This window comes from Bactrocera tryoni, chromosome 2, assembly GCF_016617805.1.
Source record: "Bactrocera tryoni isolate S06 chromosome 2, CSIRO_BtryS06_freeze2, whole genome shotgun sequence".
Taxonomy (NCBI): Eukaryota; Metazoa; Arthropoda; class Insecta; order Diptera; family Tephritidae; genus Bactrocera; species Bactrocera tryoni.
This window is the reverse complement of record NC_052500.1, coordinates 74,570,021-74,591,640: the sequence shown is the minus strand read 5'-3', so window position 1 is coordinate 74,591,640 and position 21,620 is coordinate 74,570,021. Positions and strand designations below refer to the sequence as shown.

At 38.3% G+C, this 21,620-nt stretch overlaps 1 protein-coding gene across 1 annotated transcript in view; it reads left to right on the top strand.

Annotated features, from left to right (window-relative positions):
* Positions 1–11,938: 11,938 nt before the first annotated feature.
* LOC120769424 overlaps positions 11,939–21,620 on the top strand; it is a 34,056-nt gene continuing 24,374 nt past the window's right edge. Inside the window, exon 1 of the mRNA XM_040096406.1 lies at positions 11,939–14,266. Coding sequence (XP_039952340.1) covers positions 13,218–14,266 — 1,049 coding nt within the window. The 5' untranslated portion in view covers positions 11,939–13,217. The remainder of the gene's footprint in view (positions 14,267–21,620) is intronic.

Below are 21,620 nucleotides of genomic sequence, written 5' to 3'. Positions count from 1 at the left end.
CAGCAAAACAAGAAGCACAAAAAATACCACAAAAGCAGCAACAACAAAAAATTAAAAACAGTGACGTTTAGTTTTATAGCATGTAAAACAGTTAAGAGTGGAAAAATAGAGATTTTAAAGAAAACTATTGTATGGCAGATAAGGAATTTCAGAGAAGCGCTGCGGCGAGGGTGGAGTGCAAAAAGCGGTAAATGTATGCATGTTTAGTAATGAATGGAGTTTTAGTGATTTGTAGTTGTTGTAAACATAATTTGTATATTCATTTTAGAATTTGTTGTTGTTGTAAATATAATTTATATGTGTAATTATATACATATAAAGACAATTGCGATCTTGAGGTGAGTAATATGCTGATGCTCACATTCGTGCATAACCTCAATAAGAGGCACAGAAAAAACTGCAGTTGTTGCTATTAAAATTAAACAATTATTATTGAATCAAGAAAAAGCATGAATACCCTTCACAGCTGCTTTTCTTATAGCATGAAAGGGTTAAAAAAGAGCTTCAAGCGGATTTTGATCGGTCAATTTGCATGGCAGCTATATAATGGGTTGTCAAAAAAGTCTTGCGGTATTTTTATTGAATTTTTTTTTTTATTGATTTTGAAATGAATTTTTGATGACTCATGCCCATCTCTTGACCGATGCTACGGCTGCTACTATGCCGGTCTCTTTCGACCAATTCAGCGATCGTTGCGCGGTGGAAATGGAAACTGTATCGGGTCCATAAACTGCACAAATTTTATTGGCGGCTTCAGATGCATTTGTGCCTTTATCGTAGTAGTACTGTAAAATATGCCGTATTTTCTCTTTATTTTGCTTCATGTTTGCGACGCTTTAACTCACGAACGACTAAAAAGAAACGACAATCAATCAAACACGTGTTAGCGCGTGAAATGAGATTTCCAAAAAGGTATAGCATGACCCGATGCGACGAATAAAACTAGAACTACGCGCTTTCAGCGCCAACTAGCGAAAATACCGCAAGACTTTTTTGACAATCTATTATTACAGTGGTCCAAACAATTTCAATTTTAACAAATATTGTAGCATTGACCTGGGCAACAATCCATGAGAAATTTTGAGAAGATATCTTATCAAACAAAAAAGTTTTCCAAACAAGGATTTGATTTTGACCGGTCAGTTTGTATGGCAGCTATATGTTATATTAGTCCGATCTCAAAAATTTATTTAAAGACTGTAGAGCTGCTTCAGAAAATAATTTATGTCAAATTTGGTAAAGATATCTCACCAAATAAGAAAGTTTTCCAAACAAGCAATTGATTTTGGTCGGTCAGTTTGTATGGCAGCTGTATGTTATAGGGATCCGATATCGACGGTTCCTAGATATAAGCAACGTTTTTGAGAGAAGAGGACGTGTACAAAATTTCAGTTTGATATCTCAAAAACTGAGGAACCAAATGGCCACCATAGCTCCGTTCGGTCTTCGGTACGGCCTGTTTTGGAGATATTTTTATCATCTACTATAATATGTATATGCAAAATAAATATATATTTTTTTTTCATTCACAAAAGGTTACAACCCTTTGAGCAAGGTTCATACTTATGGCAGAGAAGCTCAAAGAATTTTAGAAAAGCTCTAATCGATTTTTTTAAAAATATACTTGTACATTTGCTCAATGTTTCTTCTAAAACTAGAAAGTATTAAAACTTGTAGAACTTCTACTTTTAGAGCATGTCTTTCAAAGCTTATATTCTATCGCATAATGAAATATGTTTTTCGTTAGTCATACTTTGAGGAAAAACAGCTACAATATCTTCAGAAGAATTATTCACATAACACTAATCTCAAAGACAGATCTCGAGAAAATTTTCTTATCAAATACACAAAGCTCTAAAATTTGATATGATTATTTATTTAGCTGGTTGTATGCATATATAGTACATGTACATGCTCTTCAACACTGCTCCACACGAAACCAATTTTTTCTACTTGCGCACTTCTAAATCTAATTAAAGTAAATAACTTTTGTAGATAAACAGGTATGTTCTTGTTGGACAATAATGAGTGGTGCTGGCAAATACTGCATGTAAATATGTCTAGTATATAAATATTTGTAAAGATAAAGTACTGGAGCGAGTCTTTCGAAAGCCTTGGCATTTTCATTAGGCACAAAACGTGCCTCCGCATTCCATAAAATCATATAGTATGATATATTCATATGTATGTATGTATGCATATTTAAAATATAATTTATCACGTATCTTTTATAACTGTATAAATTTTAACTGTTATAATAAATTAGTATTTTTTTATATTCTTACAATGTTTATGAGCTATAATAATAGTTTAAGTTTATTTTATGTTTTTTTATTTTCTAATAGATAGTACCCTTTTTACAAGGAGTCACTATAGGAGGATTGAAGAATATAATATTAAATAAATTACAATTAAATAAAAAATTTTAATAAAACAAACACATAAATTAAATCAACGTAAAAAATGTAAAGTATACATTTTATATAATAATAAAATTTAAAAAACTAATCAAATAGTATTTTTAGTAAAAACTAAAAATCTCGAATAAACACAAAATAAAAAATATAAAATTAGGTAAAATATGATAAATCAAAAAAATTTAATTCAACGAGGCAAAATAAAATAAAAAACAAGTAAGGAAGGGCTAAGTTCGAGTGCAACCGAACATTTTATACTCTTGCAACTTACAAAAACCAAAGCCAGGGAAATACTTTAAGGTATATAGATAAAGTCAGGTCAAGTCAATTATATAGAATAAAGTCAGGGATGTTCGAAAATACTGATATTAATTATATAGGCACAAAGGTATACTGTTATGAGCGAAACATATTCTGTAATTATTAATAAATATTGGCCGATATAACCAGTACAAAGTTACCTGGAAGTTCGAAAATCTTTTTATTAGGTATATGTAGACTCAGGAAAGTTTTGACTCGATTTTTGATACACAGAAATACTATTGTCAGGAAACGTTTCGGTCTAAATTTCATTTCTGTATTTCAAACATGCCCTGATATTTTCGCTCAAAAGTCAACTATAGATACTGTGGTCCACATTTTCGGTACCAAGGGGCTTGAACAGTTTTGTTTGGATTTGAAAAAGTGGCACATTTTAAAGGAATTATTAGCACAAAATTTTAGCCTGTTATAGCAATGGTTTCCTTATTTGTGTACTGGAAAGTGAAAGAATCAAATGGTGTTTAAACCTGTTTTATATGTGAAGTAGGCGTGGTTGTAGTCTGATTTCGCTCATTTTCTCACTGTTACATAGGAGTATGAAAAAATTACCCATACTAAGTTTAGTCGAAATCGGTTGGTCGGATCCCGAGGTATGTGATTTCGCCAAAAAGTGGGCAGTGCCATGCCCATCGGCTCCCATAAAGCCTTCTCACACCATCTTGACAGTAAAAATTAATTGTAATGCGTAATTACTTATTGATTTATTGCGCTTTTAGTAGTTTTTAACATTACCGTTATATTGGAAGCGAGCTGGGTCATCTTCCGATTTTATCCATTTTCGGTAGCAGTATTACAATAATATTTGCACTAAACAGCTTTAGTAATTTAGTAGATATGTACATTAAACTTATTAAAGGGCGGGGCCACGCCCACCTTTTCAAAATTTTTTGCCTACAAATGTCCCTTCCTACTGCGATCATCTGTACCAAATTACAGTTTTATATTCTAATTTAGTGCTTCGGTTCGGTTATTTGCGATTTGTGGGATGTTGTGGTCCGATTACGGTCATATACGAACTCGTAATTTTTTTGTGTTAAGAAAGCCGCATAATAAGTTAATTCAATATATCTCAATTTTTACTCAAATTACAGCTTGCACGGGTGGACGGACAGACAGACAGTCACCCGGATTTCAACTTTTCACATCATCATTATCATTTATATATACAATATAGCCCTATAAATATTCGCATAGTTTTAGCTGATACATACAACCGTTAGGTGAACAAAATAAATTAAAATAAACTTCAAATTTTAATTTCCTAAACTTATTCTTTGGAATTTTTTCGATAAAATCACATCAAACATAATATTTTTTCAAAAATATGAGAAATAAAAAAAAAGTAGTTAAGATGAAAATTAAAAGCTCAAGTTCTCGGGGAAAAATTAGTTTTTCATGTGTCCTAAAAGAACTGGATAAAGTTAAAAATGTAACACCCTAATATATAGATGGAAAATAACAAAGATAAAAAGTAAAATATGGAATAAAATACAATAATTATTTAAAATAAATCTGTATTAAAATATAATAAAAACAAAATTTACAATGAGTAAAGTAAAATCAATTAAAATGGATTAAAAATATAATTAACGTAATTTTTAATTAAATCAAATGTTTTCCAATACCATTTCAAATCATACTTAAATGTATGTCACTTGCACTATTTAATAATCGGCTGTTACTCAAGTGATGAACTTTGAAAAGCACGAAGAGCTTTCGCATGAGTACTAAAAACTCTGTTGGATATTTTCTGATAACTTTTAGCACAGTGAAAAAAATGGTGGTTGCATTGGCACAGAGAAGCTTTTAACAAGCTTTAAATAACAAATAAAAGTTTTGAATTTCTGTCCTTATCTTTATCCTATACTCTGAATAATAGTACATAAGCGAACCACGCTGTTGTTTTGGCACAGAAAAGTATGTAGCTTAAAATGAATTTTAACTGAAGTTTATGATATTTTAATATTTATAATTTAAAAGTATTTTGTTGCTTTTCTCAAAATTTTTATTTGCTAAAGAGTTATACATTTACATATTTTTTCAAAATTTAATTTCTCAAAACGGAGAAACGTTGTAGTTTCTGTCTGTTGTTTCTGATACTGATTTTGCTATAAAATATAGATTTTTATTGCGCTTTATTTTATTACTTTGCGCAATCTAGATGTTGCCAGTCATTATGGAAATTGTTGGTAAAACTCAAAAAAGAATATGGTATATTTAAACAAAGGAGAAATCTCTAAAAACGTATTCAACATAATTCAAACAAAATAAAATATTCAATAATTTTTTAACAAAAATTAATTTACACTTTTTAATAATATAATATTTAAATAAACTTTAATTTTAATAAATATATATTGTGACAAAAAAGCTCCCGGAAATTATAATTAAATTCCCCGTGCATTGCGATTTACAATGCATCATATTCAAATATCGCATAAAGAATTCTTTAAAACGGTGAAGGATATGGTACTTGAAAATCGTCAGGAAAGTATTAAGATGATAAGAGAGCTCGACATCTTTCGTGAGTCCGTTTGAATGAATTTGGTGGATATTTTGCGTATGAAACGCGCTCTTTCTCGACTCGTCCGATGAAACTGATGTTTGTTCAAAACAAGAAAAAACGTTAACTTCGGCTGCACCGAAGCTATTATACCTTTCATAGGTGCATATCTTTTAGTAGCTATGTGTTCAGTTTGTATGGAAGCTATATACTATAGTAATCCGATCTGAACAATTTTTTCGGAGATTATATTATTACCTATATTATTACCTAAAGAAGATACCACGTCAAATGTGAAAGTTTTCCAAGCCCTTCATTCCGATCGTTCGGTTTGTATGACAGCTAGGTATATGCTATAGTGAGCTGATCTGAACAATTTCTTCGGAGATTACGTTGTTGCCTTAGAAAATAACCTGTTCCAACTTTTGTGAAGATAGATTGTCAAATGTGAAAGTTTTCCATACAAGAACTTGATTCCGATCGTCCGACAAATGAGCAGGTTCTTGAAGAGAAAATGACGTTTGCAAAATTTCAAAACGATATCTTAAAAACTGAGGAACTATTTCGTATATACAGACAGACGAACAGACAGACAGACAGACGGACATGGCTAAATCGACTCAGCCCAACAATCTGATCATTTATATATACATATACTTTATAGGGTCTCCGACGTTTCCTTCTGGGTGTTACAAACTTCGTGGCAAACTAATATACCCTATTCAGGGAATAAATAGTACCGTAAACAGGTATCTTTAGACATGCTTGATCGTGTGAATCCGATCCCACTTTCAAGGAGTGCATTAAAAATGCCGATGAGGCATGAATTTATGAATTTGATATGTAACAAAGTCAACAATCATCGGAAGAGAACCCATTTTCAGCCGAGCGAAGAGATAAAACAAAATTCGCTGAAGGAGCTGAAGGCCATCCGAAAAGTGCTTATGAAAAGTGTTTCGAGGACTAGAAATCGTTGGCAGAAGTGTATTACATCTAGTGGGGAAAGCGACAAAACAAATATTGATGAATAAATAAATATTTAGCGTTTTATTTACAAGTACCGGGTACTTTTTTGTCACATTTCAAATTATTATCTGCGATGTAAACTCAAAGTTAAAATTTTAATAAAGTAATTAATAAATAAACCGTAATTTTATATAAAAAAATATTAGGAAAAAGCACACCAAATCGGAATGGGGATATGAAGTTGAGACCAAGGTCTATATTATTTTTGTCACTTCACTTGACTCCGGTTTCCCCGGAGCGGCCGTTTGAGTTTGCTGAATAGCCAGAATTCACACGGAACCAAATCAGAAGAGAACGGTGAAACGATATTGATTGAAAATTTGGCGAAGAAATCAAGAACAATCATTGCAGTATGCGACGGTGCATTATCGTGGTGCAAAAACTAAGAGTTGTCGGAATTGAAGAGATATTATATTAGAAGCGTAAAAAATACAGCTTGTACAAGAACAAAAGCCACTGGAACTTCCCAAACGCCATCGCATCGCTCTATGGGCTCTTTAAAAGTTCCAAGAATATCGGACGTTTTCAGCAATGAAGCCCATTTCTGGCTCAGTGGGCATGTAAACAAGCATAATTGCTGCATTTGGGACGAAGAGCAACCCAAAGCGATTCAAGAGCGATTCCAAAATGATGCCGGTGAGAACGTAACCATCAATAGCAACCATCATTGCGCCATGATATACCGACTATTTGTTGCTTGAAATTGAAGCTCGTTATCTCGGCGACAATTGGTTTCAATAAGGCGGTGCCACTTCCCACACATCGTATCAATCAATGGACTTATTGAGAAAACACTTCGGTGAGCTGATAGTTTCACATTTTTAGCCGGTCGATTGGTCACCAAGATCATGTGATATTTCACCGTTAGAATTTTTCCTGTGGGGATATGGCTAAAGTCTATGACGATTCAGATCTTGAAGCAAAACATCACGCGTGTCATTCGGCAGTTACCAGTCCAAATTCTCGGACCAGTCTTCGAAAATGGGACTCAACGAATTGGCCATCTGATACATAGCCGTGGTCAACATTTGTAGATAAGCTTCAAAAACTAAATGCCAAAGAATGTTCTTTTGAATGATAATAAACTGAAAGTGTTATATTCTGTAAAAAAGTAGGGAACCTCGAAATGGATCCTGCTTTACTATGTATTTTTAGTAAAATATTTTAAATCATAATACTTCATGAAAGAAAAACTGTCTTTGTTAATTTTATTAAACAGAATTTTCGATTTAATGAAAAATATCTACATATACATATATACTGGTATATAGAAATATTACATAGAGTTCTGGCCATTTCAATAATCCTTAATCAATGAGTATTTGTGACTAATCATCTTCTTAATGACCTTAAGCATAATTGCCAATCATAAGCAACAACCAAAAAACACATTGAACTGCTATTGCAACAAATTCTCGGTTGTTTGTTACATAAAGCAAAATGGCGGATAATAATATATGTAATAAAAATAGATTTACGCGAGCATGTCAACCAAACACTTATGTGCCAACTGGTTTGCAAATAATTTAGTACATAAATTAATAGCCACTGCCAAAACAACGAAACAACAACACACACATACTGCGAGATGGTAAGAGATGACAACACCCTAATGCTTAGTGTTTCCATAGAAATGAGCAGCTATAAACCACACGTGCGAATTATCCCATTTCACTTTATACAAGTGTAAGTAGATATCGACACACATACATACATGCATGCATATACAGACACAAACACATATATGTGTATAAAAACACACATACATACATTTCAATGGAATAGAAACACTTTCTTCAGCACCAGCAGCTGACATGCATTCGCGGCTTGTTGTTATGTATGAGTGTGTGTGTTTGTGTGAGAGAAAAGACGAGAGTATGTATGTGTGAGCACTACATGCTGGCTGCCAAGCGCTAGTCATGCATGCACAATACAAAAACAAAGCGCACAATAAAAAATTTTATTACGTTTTGTTTTCTTGGCTATTGTTTGCATACTTTGCGGCGCCAAAACCGACTGTGCCAACGGAGCGAGGTGCCAGTGCATGCAAGAATGAAAATATGCCCATCAAACACATACATATGTGAATTACTTTCACTGTACATGCACACATACATATTTGTATAAACAACAACAACAACACATACACATAAAACAAGTGAACATTACTGATTTATGTGTAAAAAAACACGCGAATGCCGAAACGGCCAAGCGAGGCGTTACAAAGCCGCTGAGCATGTATGTATGTGTATGCGTGAGCGCTATATACATATATGTATGAGTGTGTGTTTGTAGCTTTCCCTCATGCACTTTATTTTGCACACTTTGCTTTTTGCCATGCTTTGCATACTCTTTTCGCCGTTGACATTTGCCACGCTCTGCCATTCATTCCTCTGGCCGAATTCATCAAAACAGCGTGGCAAAGCGAACACAACAACACAACGTGGAAAATGCGAATGCGCGTGCGAACATAGGAAATGTGTGATGAATTGGCATGCGGAAGTAGTAGGCAATGAAGGCGAAAGCAATGAGGACAGCGCAGCAGTGAGCAAAGCAGCAGCAGACAAGTGACGAGTTGTGGTCGAACAAAGTAACGAGTTTCATTAGCTCATTCACTCGCAGCGCAACGAGTTGTGGCTACGTAGCCTTTGTGCTCAATACACTTATACACATACACACACATAAATATATATGGAAAGTGTTAAACTGAGCTTTTCGCTGAGGTTTGGTAAATATTTTCGTTGACTTACTTAGGCTGGTTCGTTTATTCGGCACACGAGACGCACAGTGGTACATTTGTGAAGTTGAAAGAGAGAAATTTTGGATTGAACTTCGTGGTTCTTCCAACCTTACTTTTTTAATTTTGTTTTCTTAAAACTTCTTAATTTTAGTTAGTATTTAAGTTTTTGTATTTTCCCGACCTTTAGAAGGCTAAAAATATATATCTTACTAACCACCGAAACTTTATCGACCAAATTTGCTAAAAACAAGTCATTACAGCTTCTTCTCACATAGTGTGAGAATAGGTGAAATTAGTTGATAACCACGCCCACTCATGGGAGAGAAGAATACAATTAAGACTATACGGACTGACTAACATCTTAACTGACTAGTTAGAGAGGCTAACTACAAGTGTGGTTTTCAGCCTTTTCCTTATACTTGAAAACTGAGGGTAGTGATAGAGTACGTGTGTTCAGAGTCTTCTATACACTCTGCACACGTCGGACAATATGGACTCTAGTCATGACGATATTTGTATAGGAAGCTTCTGAAGCACCCCTGGCGACTGATTATTTTTATTAAGTGGAGAGCCAGGTCCCCATGTCCATATATCCGCAAATGTAAGTCCGGAATCAATCTGTGGTTCCACTATCCTTTACATGAAGTTTGCCACGTTGCTGGCCTTTTTTGATGGCTTTGATTCTCTCCTCTCTTCTTGAGCGAATTCGTCTCTCTGGATGTCAATTGGCTCTACTGGCCGATACTCGGCCCATCTACCAGATAACGTTTATGTTGGAAACTATTGCAAAAGTTCAGTAGCTTACTACATAATTAAATAGAGGCATTAAGTCTCAGACTCACCATAGTTCAACAGGGTTTATCGTGCTTCCTGATTTCTTCCATAATCAAAACATTTTTATGTTCATCATTACTTAATTTATGTTTCTTTATTTTTTTAATTGTTCATTTTACTTCTCATCTCTTTACATTTATATATATTTTATTATCTTACCCCAACATTTTTCTTTCATTCCGTCTTTAAAAACCCGTTTTGAATACTTTTGTTTAAATTTTCGGTTATACCTTGTTCTCTCGATATATACGAGTATCTATGTATGTTTATCCCTTTCCTCCTGATTATCTAAAAGTTAAGTTTTTCTTTTGGATCCTATAAGAGTATGCTCCGGTCTCGAAATCCTCTGTTAATCACCGCATGTTTTCGTAGAATTTTCGAGCAATACCCCTATCGGCCATCTTGTCCAACTCTTCATACTCTTGCATTTCGGCCTCTCTCTTTTCTTGTCTGCATATGCGTCTTATTTCCCACTTCGAGGGACTTACTGGTCGATTATAACGTTGCGATGTAGGCAGTCTTTTTTTTTTCTCCACTACGATTCGACAGTCCTCGTCGTACCTGCACTTCTTTTGACCTTTACGAAAACCAATAGTTTCGCTTGCATCTATACGATGATTGCTCTCAGAGAGCAGAAGTGCAAGTCTAATAGAAAACGGTTTTGCTGTTGGTTTTGATAGTAGCTTCGTCGTACCTTCCTTGCATTTGCTGGCGGAAGTGCTTTAGCGGGCGCGTATTTTCACTAAAACAAGATAATAGACAGAGTCGATGTTAGGCGCTCGGAGGGTACGTACGTCAATGACACTGGAGATTTATCGTCCATCTATCACAACAGTACCCGACCACTAAGTTTTTCTCCCACCACAAATCCCACACAGAGTTTGTGCTTCTTATATCGTCGCCATAGTAAATGTCACAGGGATCTACTCAGCCTTCACTTACTCTTGTAGGACCAAAAGTGATGATCTACTGGCTAATGTTCAGAGCATACTGAAGTTATGGAGGGAACACTTCTCCAACCTTCTGAACGGACGGACTATGATAAGCCTCGAATAGAAATTAGTCGCCTGAAGGACAACAAAGCGGCGGGGCCGATGGATTACCGGCTGAGCTGTTCAAATACGGCGGCAAAGAACTGACAAGGTGCATGCATCAGCTGCTTCGCAAGATATGACTGAATGTAAGCATGCGACGATATAGTTGCCAATCGCCCAATCTACAAAAAGGGAGACTCCAAAATCTGCGCCTATTACCATTTGATAAGCCTCCTTAATACAACCTATAAGGTCTTGAACCTTATCAGTGTGGGTTTAGACAAAAAAAATCTACTATCGACCAGATTTTCAACGTGCGCGAAGTCTTGGGAAAGATCAGTGAGAAATTTGTATCAAAAAAATTAAAAAAATATTATTATCCACGATTATTTTCGAACATACACATGTTCCCGTGTTTTCTAGATTTGAAGCATTGGAAGTCAATCAGATTCAGATTTGAACACAATGAATCACTTGAAGTAAAGTAGCATAGTTTTCCCTTTAGACAAGTATCCTCATGTCATTAGTCAAGCTCTTCAGCCTGTGTAGGTACATTATTTTCATAAACTAAACTCAAAGTATTCTGGCAAAGCGATGTCCTTAGTACCACCTAGCCAAAAAGTGTAATCCATCATGTTTTTAAATTAACCGTTAATGGAACTGAATTGTCTTGAGTTTACAGGTATCACTAACCATCCTAGTTGATTCAAAATATATCTCTCTAAACTTCAAATCCTAACCAACCATTGACAGGTCTCAAAACAGACGCTCTAGATCGTAATCACAAACTACTTGAAGTAGCAACATAGAGAACTGTAAAAGCTATACCATGACCTCCCCCACGACAATAGAAAAATCAAGCTTGTGGCATACACCGCCCACTGTGCATCGGCAATTGTCGTGCCGTCGTGCTTGCCTCATTATGTTCGGCAATTTCACTCGTCGTTTGCTTACTCGCTCGTGCGCTCGCACAGCGCGCACACAGGCACTCAGCCAACCAATATCATTCACAGTTACACAGGCATCGAGTGCAAAACGTCGTCGCTAATACAAAAAACGCAGAGTGGTCGAGTACTTCATTTGGCGAAATGTTAAAAATCAATATGAGCGCAACGTTTTCGTAGAAAAGCCATCAAATCGTGCAATTGAACGCCAAAATAAAAATATAAAATGATTATAAAATTATAAACGAACGCAAGCGTGACTAATGCATTTATGGTGGCAACGATTAAGCAAAATAGCGAAGCACCAGTCCGTGTTGGTGCCACCAAAGTCAGCTGAAAACGTAAGCCGCAGCAGCAGCAGCAGAAAAGCAGCAACAACGGCGGCAGCGGAGGTGGCAAGAAAAGTGCAAAAATCTAGCTAAAATCTAACTTTGTGAAAAATAAAACGGTAACGCGTTACCTTCACGGATAACGGTATTTTTCCACATTTCTATACTATACAGACGAGCGTATATCACTTCGCGTGCATTGACGGTACTACGCGACGGTGACGATAGTGCGTGAGTGTGAAAGTCAAACGAGCGAAAAGGAAGAAACATAACCGAATAATAATGTATGCCACAGCGCGAAAATGGCACGAAAAAGTTTTTCGCTGCAGCAATTAATAAGGGTAAAAAAAATATACAAATTAATACGCTACTTCGATTTTCACTTTCGTTTGTTTAGCAGTAAACAGCAAGCGAGCCTTCGATTTTTGTACTACTTACGAGCTGAGCCATAAGCGCTTCGGACGCCGAGCGGCGCAACCCCTCGGCGCTTTCAGCAATCAAAAAAAACCCAAAAAATAATAGCAATAACAATAATAAAACAAAAACAACAAAACGCACAAGTCAAAGGCCGTCCTTATAGCTGCGCCAAAATTTCCGCTAAACAGCTCGTAGCCCAACCGCTCAGCGCGCTGCCCTCCTGATTTCCACTGCCGCTGGACGACGCGCTGTTATTGTCGCGTTATGCCGTGCAGTTAATAGTCGACACACACCCGCTACCCACTAAACCGCGCGCGTGCACTCGCCCTTTACAACGCCTCTCTCACCCTGATTCGTGGACTATTCATGCAACTACTGCTTTTACCGTTGAACGACAAGTCATTGTAATTATAGTAATTTTATTTATTCACTTAGCGCGCAACGTGTTGTGGTTATAAAAGTTAATATTTTTTAGTGTATGTGCATGTGTATGCGCGCGCGCGTGTCTACGTGTGTGTCTGTTTGCGCTTACGATTCATACACACGCCGCGCTCACTGCGCGGTACGCGCCGCGTTACGGTTTTGGTGTTGTGTCGGCTTATTTTGCCTTGTCGCTGGCGGTGTTAATGTTAAAAACCAATAAGCGGAAGCTATGGCCTCTTCGTTGTTGGCCCTCAGTGATTTAATACGATTCCAATTGGAGCGCATCAAACTAGATGAATTCACCTACAAGGATGAGTTGCATCTGCTGCGCCAGCTGTTGGCGCTCGACATGCCACAACCGATGCACGCGCTACATTCGAACGGCAGTAGTCAAGAGCATAACCAGCCACCGCAAGCGGGCGCGGTGCCGCCACCCGCGTGCACACCGACCACACAAGCGCAAGTGCAAACGCAGTTGCCGGCGCACACGCAGACGCAGACACCTTTGCGCCTGCAAGCGCCACAGCATCACCAACATCAACAACAACAGCAGCCACCAGCGCCGCCACCACAACAACAGTACATACATGCATTGGGACCATTGCCGCCGCCACCATCATCGTCGTCGCCCGCGTCACAATACAAGCCAAAGTCATTGCCGCAAAATCACTATCCACCACCGCCAACACAAAGTCAGAGTCAATGTCAGCTCAGCAGCGCGGCGTACGGTCAGTCGTGTAATAATAGTAGCCAGCAGCATCAAAACGCGAATCATCACAACAGTCACGGTCACAGTCAGAGCCAACAGAATCTCTATCCACCCAGCTATAGTCCGGTGCAACAAAATCAACTCAACTACACGCAGAGTCAGAAGCAGCGGCAAAAACAGCGCCGCTTTCAGCAGCAAAACTCTAAGCGCTCACAACAACACTTACAACAACAGCAACAGCAACAACAGGCACAGAATCGCAGCAAATTGCATGTTGGCGCGCCGTCAGATAGCGATGGCGCAGTCACGGCGGATGAGTCCAACAATGCCGCCGCTGGCGCCAACAATCATCATCAGCAGCAGCAAACGCCGTCACCAGGTGGTGCTGGCGTCTATGCAGGCGCCGCCTGCAATGGCGGTATTGGCGCGCTTGGCAGTAGCGGTGAGCTGGCAGATGAGGAGCTGGTGGGCGCGGTTGGTGGCGGCGCCAACGCGGCAAATGGTGGCATTGGCGGCAGTGAGGATGGCTCCAGTGCCAGCAGCAATGCTGACCTACACAAGGATTTCAAGTGAGTACTTTGTGCGCGCATTGCTCAAAAAGCTCCGCGCAACTCTGTAAGTGTTTAAGTATATGCGTAAGTGTGTGTGTGTTAGTGTAGAGAAAGCGCAAGAAAAATGGTTTTCCAAAAAAATTTTACGGGTGAGCAAAAAAAATGTCGACACTTTCGAGTGCCAAATCACGTATAACATTGCAGACAAGACATAAAGTTACAACAACAAATACAGCGCAAGCAACGAAGTGGCGGCGAAAGTTGCCGCAGTATCACGCAAATGCACACAAGCGTATGTATATATGTGTGCATGTGTATGACGGCCGTGCCGTGAGTACGCTTCAGAAGTACACACACATATATATATATACATATATACATATGTAGATATATCACACGGAGTTTCCCAGCACAAAAAACGCTCCACAAACACATATATATACAAGTGAAAGTAGCAAAAAAATCGCATTTTTTCCAACGCGCAAAATTTGCAATTTGCTTTGCCATTGGAATGAGCGCCTAAACACACACATACACATAACCAAACAAACACATACAATACTTTGCGTCGCTATGCCTGCTTATCACTTTCTTGCCGATTTTTTAATTTTCCACAATGTTCGATTTCTTTTTGGTTTTATTGCTTTTGCTATTTTTATTGTTGTTGTTGCGGCAGTTCAGTTCGGCGCCCATTTTCCGTCCGTTGTTTTGGCTTATGACACTAAACGCGCCCACTGATTGCAGGCCGAAAATAAGGTCACGTGTGTCCGATGTGGCACAGTGGCCCGCACTAAACAACAGCTATAATACAGTTCAACCCTCATACATACATACATATAGCTGATTGTATGCAAGTGCATTGAGCGAAAAAGTGACGTGAGCCCTAACATATAACCTCAAACATTCACAAATGTTGGATGTGTATGTGGAAAATTACGGTAAAAATGACATGCCTGTAGCAATCATTGAAAGACAGTGTTGTACTTTAGACGAAATTTGGCATAAATGTAATGAGAACTAAAAGAACCTTAAATTATGCAAAATTATTCGACAGGCTCATTCGTTTCCGCTCCCTTAATCATATAACGGAAACAGTTGTTAAAGATCTTGCTGAACCCATAAATCCTTTGTCTACTTGTATGAAGCCTTATCTCTATTTTTAGGCCATGTCTCAAAACTTTCCAAGAACTTTTTTTCTGTCGTCATTTCCGGGCACTTAATCGTATAATGGTTCCATAAAAGAAATCCCGTTTCTAGCCACATTCTGAAACGAACAGTTGTTAAAGATCTTGCTGAATCCATAGACCTTCTGTTAGTTGTATGAAGTCTATCTTAATTTTTAGGTGAGGCCCCAAAGCTTCCTAAGAAATTGTTTTCGACTTTCGAAAGAATGAACGATAATAGACTTGAAAAGCTTGGTACGAGTATTCTACATATATAAAAATACGGAACAGGCTTCATATCAATCGTTGAAGAGAAGTGGTGATGACTTCAAGGCTTTGAATTTCCAACTCGAGAAATTTTAGTAGGTTCACTGCTCCAAAGTTGAAAACCCTAGATTATGTTAGGTAAGCAGGCTGATATCCCTGAAGCCTCAAATAATCAGAATTGTACAGCTAGAGACGCCGGTCCGTTGTTATGCCCAGAAGTCATAAAGAAGTATAAGTATAATATTAATTCCGATCAAATCGTCTGTTTTGTGAAGGTATGGCAACAGAGATGCTTTGATCTTAGACTGGCGAATGCTGGATAGTGTAGGAGACAGTGTTTAGAAATTTTCACCTAATCTTTCTACATGTAACTTTGACAAGATGCGTCCTATAAAATATTTAGCCTCGCCGCGTGAGTGCCAAAAGAAGTGTTCACTGATAACATCCATCATTTCAAAGTGGCATGGAACTCTTACGTTCCAGCCTTCGCTAGAAAGATCCAGTATCCAATAGAACTCTTACGTATATTGGCCAGAAAGATTGCCCAACCGCACATATGAGATTGCTGACCAACACTTGCTGAGCTGACGTGAGGTTCAACGCCAGAACGCTAGAGGACAGGGACTTCAACTCTCTGTAAAATCAGTTGAGTTAATTTAGTGTTTAGACTTGAGAAAGTATCCATGATAATCCATCTGCTCTCAATATTTTCTTTTAACGATGCTTGATGATACTTCGAAGGTCCATTGATTGTGTCATTTCAGAATTTAATTGCCTCCACAATACAAATACTTCGATTCAACTCTTCAGTTGGGCTAAATAAATGCAGTTTCTTTTAAGATACAATAATAAAAATATAAAACAAGCCTTTTTGGCACAAAACGAGACTTCTTATCACACAAACAAATTAGTCTGAAAAAGGCCACCGAGGCTACTTAGACGAAAATCCGACTTTAGAAGTTATAGATTTTTTGAAGCGCAACAGTTAGATGAAGGGGAATGGGCTTAAAACAATTTCCGTTCATCTTAAGTTCACAACACTGTTATTTTAAGCCTCAGTTCAGACGGTTTTGGTGTATTTCCTTAAAGTTAATAGACCACAAACAAGGGTCAATACCGCAAGTTCTAAGAAGTGCATCAGCTGGCTCGAACTTGTCAAATGAATAGCTGCATAGTGCCCAATTCACAAGCATTAAATAAAATACTATCTGCTGAATGTTGGTTCCTTTTGGATCTCGAATAGATGAAATTAAGGACTTAGCTTTAACTCGTTTTTTTTTTTTTTTGAATTAGGAAGCGTTTACGGCAATCAAGTACGTACTAGTATCATTCGCAACTTCTGTTCTTTAATATTTGGTAAAGGGTATTGTATGGTATGGGAATTACATGTATTTCTTTCAAGCCTAGACAAAAAGACTAAAATGATAACCTTTTATCTGCCGAGTATCCCTGAGCTTCCATGTAAGTTTTTTGTTAGAAACTGAAAAAGCCTCGACACCTACGACGAAGGTTATCCAAAACCGATCTTCTTCTTCTTTTTTATTAGCGTAGACACCGCTTACACGGTTATGGCTGAGTTTACAAGAGCGCGACATTCATTCTTCCTTTCCGCTGTTTGTAGCCAATTGGAGATTTCAAGTGTAGCCAAGTTCTTCTCCAACGTAGTGGATGTCTTCCTCTTCCTCTGCTTCCCCCGGCGAGTACTGCGTCGAATACTCTCAGAGCTAGAGTGGCACCAATTGAAGATTCCAAGTGTAACCAGGTCGTTCGCCATTTGGCCTTTCCAAAAGAGTGGAGGTCTTCCTCTTCCTCTGCTTTCCCTGGCGGATAGCTTCTCAGAAGTGTTTTCGTCCATTCAGACATGACCTAGCTGTCTCTTAATTCGTTCCATCGAATGCGATATTCGCCGTTGGCAATGCGCAAAGCACCATACACCATATAGCAGGGCGAGGATGATGAGTGATTTGTAGATTGGTCTTTGTTCGTCTCGAGAGGTAACTTTACTTTTCAAAGAGAGGACCTTACATCGCAAAGAAAGGACTATTACTGGAATCTCCTTCTTCTTAATTGGCGTAGACACCGCTTACGCGATTATAGCCGAGTTAACAACAGCGCGCCAGTCGTTTCTTCTTTTCGCTACGTGGCGCCAATCGGATATTCCAAGCGAAGCCAGGTCCTTCTCCACTTGGTCCTTCCAACGGAGTGGAGGTATTACTGGAATAGGAGAGAATTTTCTTAGAATATTTGAATTTTTAAAACCCGTCCTCTTATTCGACCTCATCCGAGACTTGAACCAATACTACAACTAGTGGGTACAAGCACCCTTGTCAATTGAATGAAATTTAATGTAGCCATTGTGTCTGAGCTTTTACGTATAATACCATCCCTCACGTCCAAAGGGCTGTTCGGTAGATTGCCTTAAAAATCTATCACCTGCTCATATGGGTACAACAAATCGAGCGTAAAGGAGCGATTTCATTTAATTTGTATTAAGCGGCATTATCGAACTAAAAAAAAAATGCAACTGAAAGTGTTTTACTTCAAGCCCAGAAGGCCTTGTCAAGTTGTTACTCCCATTTATTTGATAGGGCTGCAGTCATAGCTAACCAGCATTAGACTTTGAGGCGACACTTGACTGTCAGTTGTTGTATAAACTGACGGCAGAATATGAGATAGCTGCTTGAGAAAAAGATACTGCGAAAATGAACGAGGGAAATGTGAGCTTGCTGACGACAACAACTCAATGCAGTGAAAAAAGATGCAGCGACTGCACTGAATATATCAAGTTTTTGGAATGTCAATTTAAAAGAGAGCGAAGAAAATGAATAAAAACTACAGCAAATGTTGTGAAATTCAGCCAAAAACAGCGAAATCAAAAAAAAAAACAACAAAAAAAATGAGAAAGTTGGTAACGCGCTGCTCTTCGCAGAATGACGCGAGTCAACTTAACAACAAAATTCTTGCCACTTAATTATTATATTATTTTTTTCATAATTTTTTGTTGAATATGGAGAGAAAAAATCCATAATTATCTCATTCTAGCTGCACTGTGCGCGTCATGCGGGCATACCATAGTCTGTGACATGCAAGAGTCTTATTTGTCATATGCACATTCGTATGAGCCTCGCAGGCATAGTTTACAAGACATGCAATGACACAGACACGCGCACAGCCATACATGGAGATTCAAACCCAAAGGCTGCTAGCTAAGCGTGTGAATATATATATTTATATATACATATGTATATGTAAGAAAGTGTTTATAAATTACAAGAATGTGTGTTTGTTGCGAGGCATATCGGTGACCTCCTGTCGTATGGCCCTACTATATGACAGAATTGGCATGCATAACGTGTCGTGAATTTTTTATTATTGTTTTCGTATTAATTAAAATTGATTTTCGTTTTGCCGCTCATACTCCGCACGGACGAGCTGCTTGAGTTTATTTCTCTTACTTGTGCCGGTGTAAGGTGTGATCCTTTCTTGAGATTTTTGGTTTTGCTATTTATACCCTAGCGGAATATGCTTGTAAAATATGTTGAAGGTTTGCAATAGTAACGGTTGTTCGAAAAAGCGTGAAATAATCAAAATAACGGATCTCAAACCCAGTGCACAGGCCTCGGTAGGGATAATTCGCCTTATCACTTTACCTCGCCTTAAAACTGCGGTTTTTCGGCTACCCAGAGGATGCTTGGTCGAAGACCAGAAGAAGTCGTGAGATGCTTGAACCATATAGTATATAAAAGAATGGTTTCTGGACACTCCCAAGTGAATCCTCACTTGAGTGAACACATGGCTCCACCCTCCAATAAAGAAGAGAAGAAGATCCCGCCCATCAGCAACATAGCTAGTGTTTCCTACCAAAACATAATAATTCAGTTACTCCAATCAGTTTTTGCTGGGGTGCTTTCGCAGAACCGCCTTCTAGGAGTATCAAGCGGTTCTTCCTCAACTACGTCGGCGACATAAAACAATACACCGACCAAAGTTCGGATGCAACAAACTTCAGACAAAAACTGACCGCAATTCCCAGTGGAGCCATTAACACCTTCACCGACTCCCTCTCAGTGAATGGCGTACTTGGAGTTAAACCTCCATCCATTGCAGACGAAGAGCTCGAGTTGCAGCGAGAATCAGGAGTGACTCCCGCGCAGTTTCGTTCTAAATACTGTAGCAGGTTAAAGTCCTACTTATCCAGAATCGACTTTGGCATATCAAATGTCCAGTGTGCAATGTGTCCCCACATAACACTAACCACCTCTTTGCATACCCTGCTAACCCCATCATCTGACACTACTCCTCCTATGGTCCGATCCCGTTGAAACAGCACGTTTTCGGGTCCTACCGTTGGATGACTTCGAAGACAACTTATCTAATCTTTACCATCCTAACGGAGATTAGATACCCGTCAGAACAAAACCAACAACAAGTCCTCGGCATGACAGATAAATGGCGCTATTTGAATTATATCTATATGATTTTTAGTTAGCCATAACCTTCAAAAGGCCGTGTATCATATATCATTTTAAGTGAAGCAACTTTTGCTATTGTAATAAAATTGATAAAAAGGAAACACAGGAAATATTTGGATAGTAGAATGCCCTAAGAAAAGTGGGTGCCGAGCGAGCTCACTTTTGTTCAACGACGAGTTCATGCTAACTCGGAACAGTGTTTGGAGATATTCAAGTATAATTAAGCCAAGTTTTTACATCGATATGAGAAACTGGATGAAACGTGGCTTCATCACTTCACTCAGAAGTGCAATCGATAACCTTTTCAGTGGACCGCACACGATGAACCCGTTCCAAAGCGTTAAAATACAGCAGTCGACTGGCAAGGTTATGGCGTCTACATTTTGAAATGAGCATAGATATATTGTGTGAATCTCTGTAAAAAGAAAGGACCAGCAACAGCGACTATTACCTAACGTTATAGGACAGAAGAGAGAAGTAATAGAATCGCTATAATCAGTGTATCACCTTGAAAGGTACTACGAATTTTGCCAATAAATGTGTTTTACTATGGTAGGCTGAGGACAAGAAAAAACGTGTTATAACATTCAGTAGCTTAGTAGTCTTAGAGGTATGAAGTTACTTACAGATTCTCTTTTTCTTGAATCAAAGCTCGAATAACAAAATTTAGTTAACCTGTCGGGGGCCAAAAATATAGCCCATAACGCGCTACTTTGGACTCTTCAATGCCGTTCCGATCATTTTGTTGTCAATGCTGCAACAGGCTGGGAAAAAATATTGCTAAAATAAAGGAAATCATCGAGTCGGACCTTCCTGAGAGTACTGCTTCGGTGACCTAGGAGCTAAACATTGCATAAATACCCGTTTGGAACGATTGAAATAAGACTGAATGGAAAAAGAAGCTCAATGTATGGATTTCATACCAGCAAAAAACCTCATCGTCCTAGTTTTCATGTGCAAATCGCTGTTGAAAGTGGCTCACTTACGGCAACGGCAAGCGAAAACAGCCATGGTCGAATCCCGTTGAGCTCGCGCAAACGGAAGCCGAGCCAAGATTCGCGGTTAAAAAAATGTGCTATGTGTTTGGTTGGGTTGCCAGGTAATCGTTTCCTATTAGCTGCTGGCCTGCGACCGAACTCAAAAAATTTGGGTCTGTACTGTCAAAAGTTGGAGCACTTGAAGAAAGCAATCAACCAGAAGCGGCCAGTTTCAGCTTCGGTGAACTGGAGGAGAACTTTGTTTCATCAGTATCACAACGCCAGCTTCAGTTTCGACCAACAGAAGAGAAATTTTTGTTTTCATGAGGATAACGCTAGACAATACACAACGAGAGTGATTTGCTAAACGCTCCCGTATCTTGGTTAGAAGATTCTTATGCTGCCAGATTATAGTCGACAGCCAGGTGGTTACTATCTGCTCTTGTCTTTAGTAGATGATTTTGTGCTTGAAAAAATCGCCTCTAGCGAATCT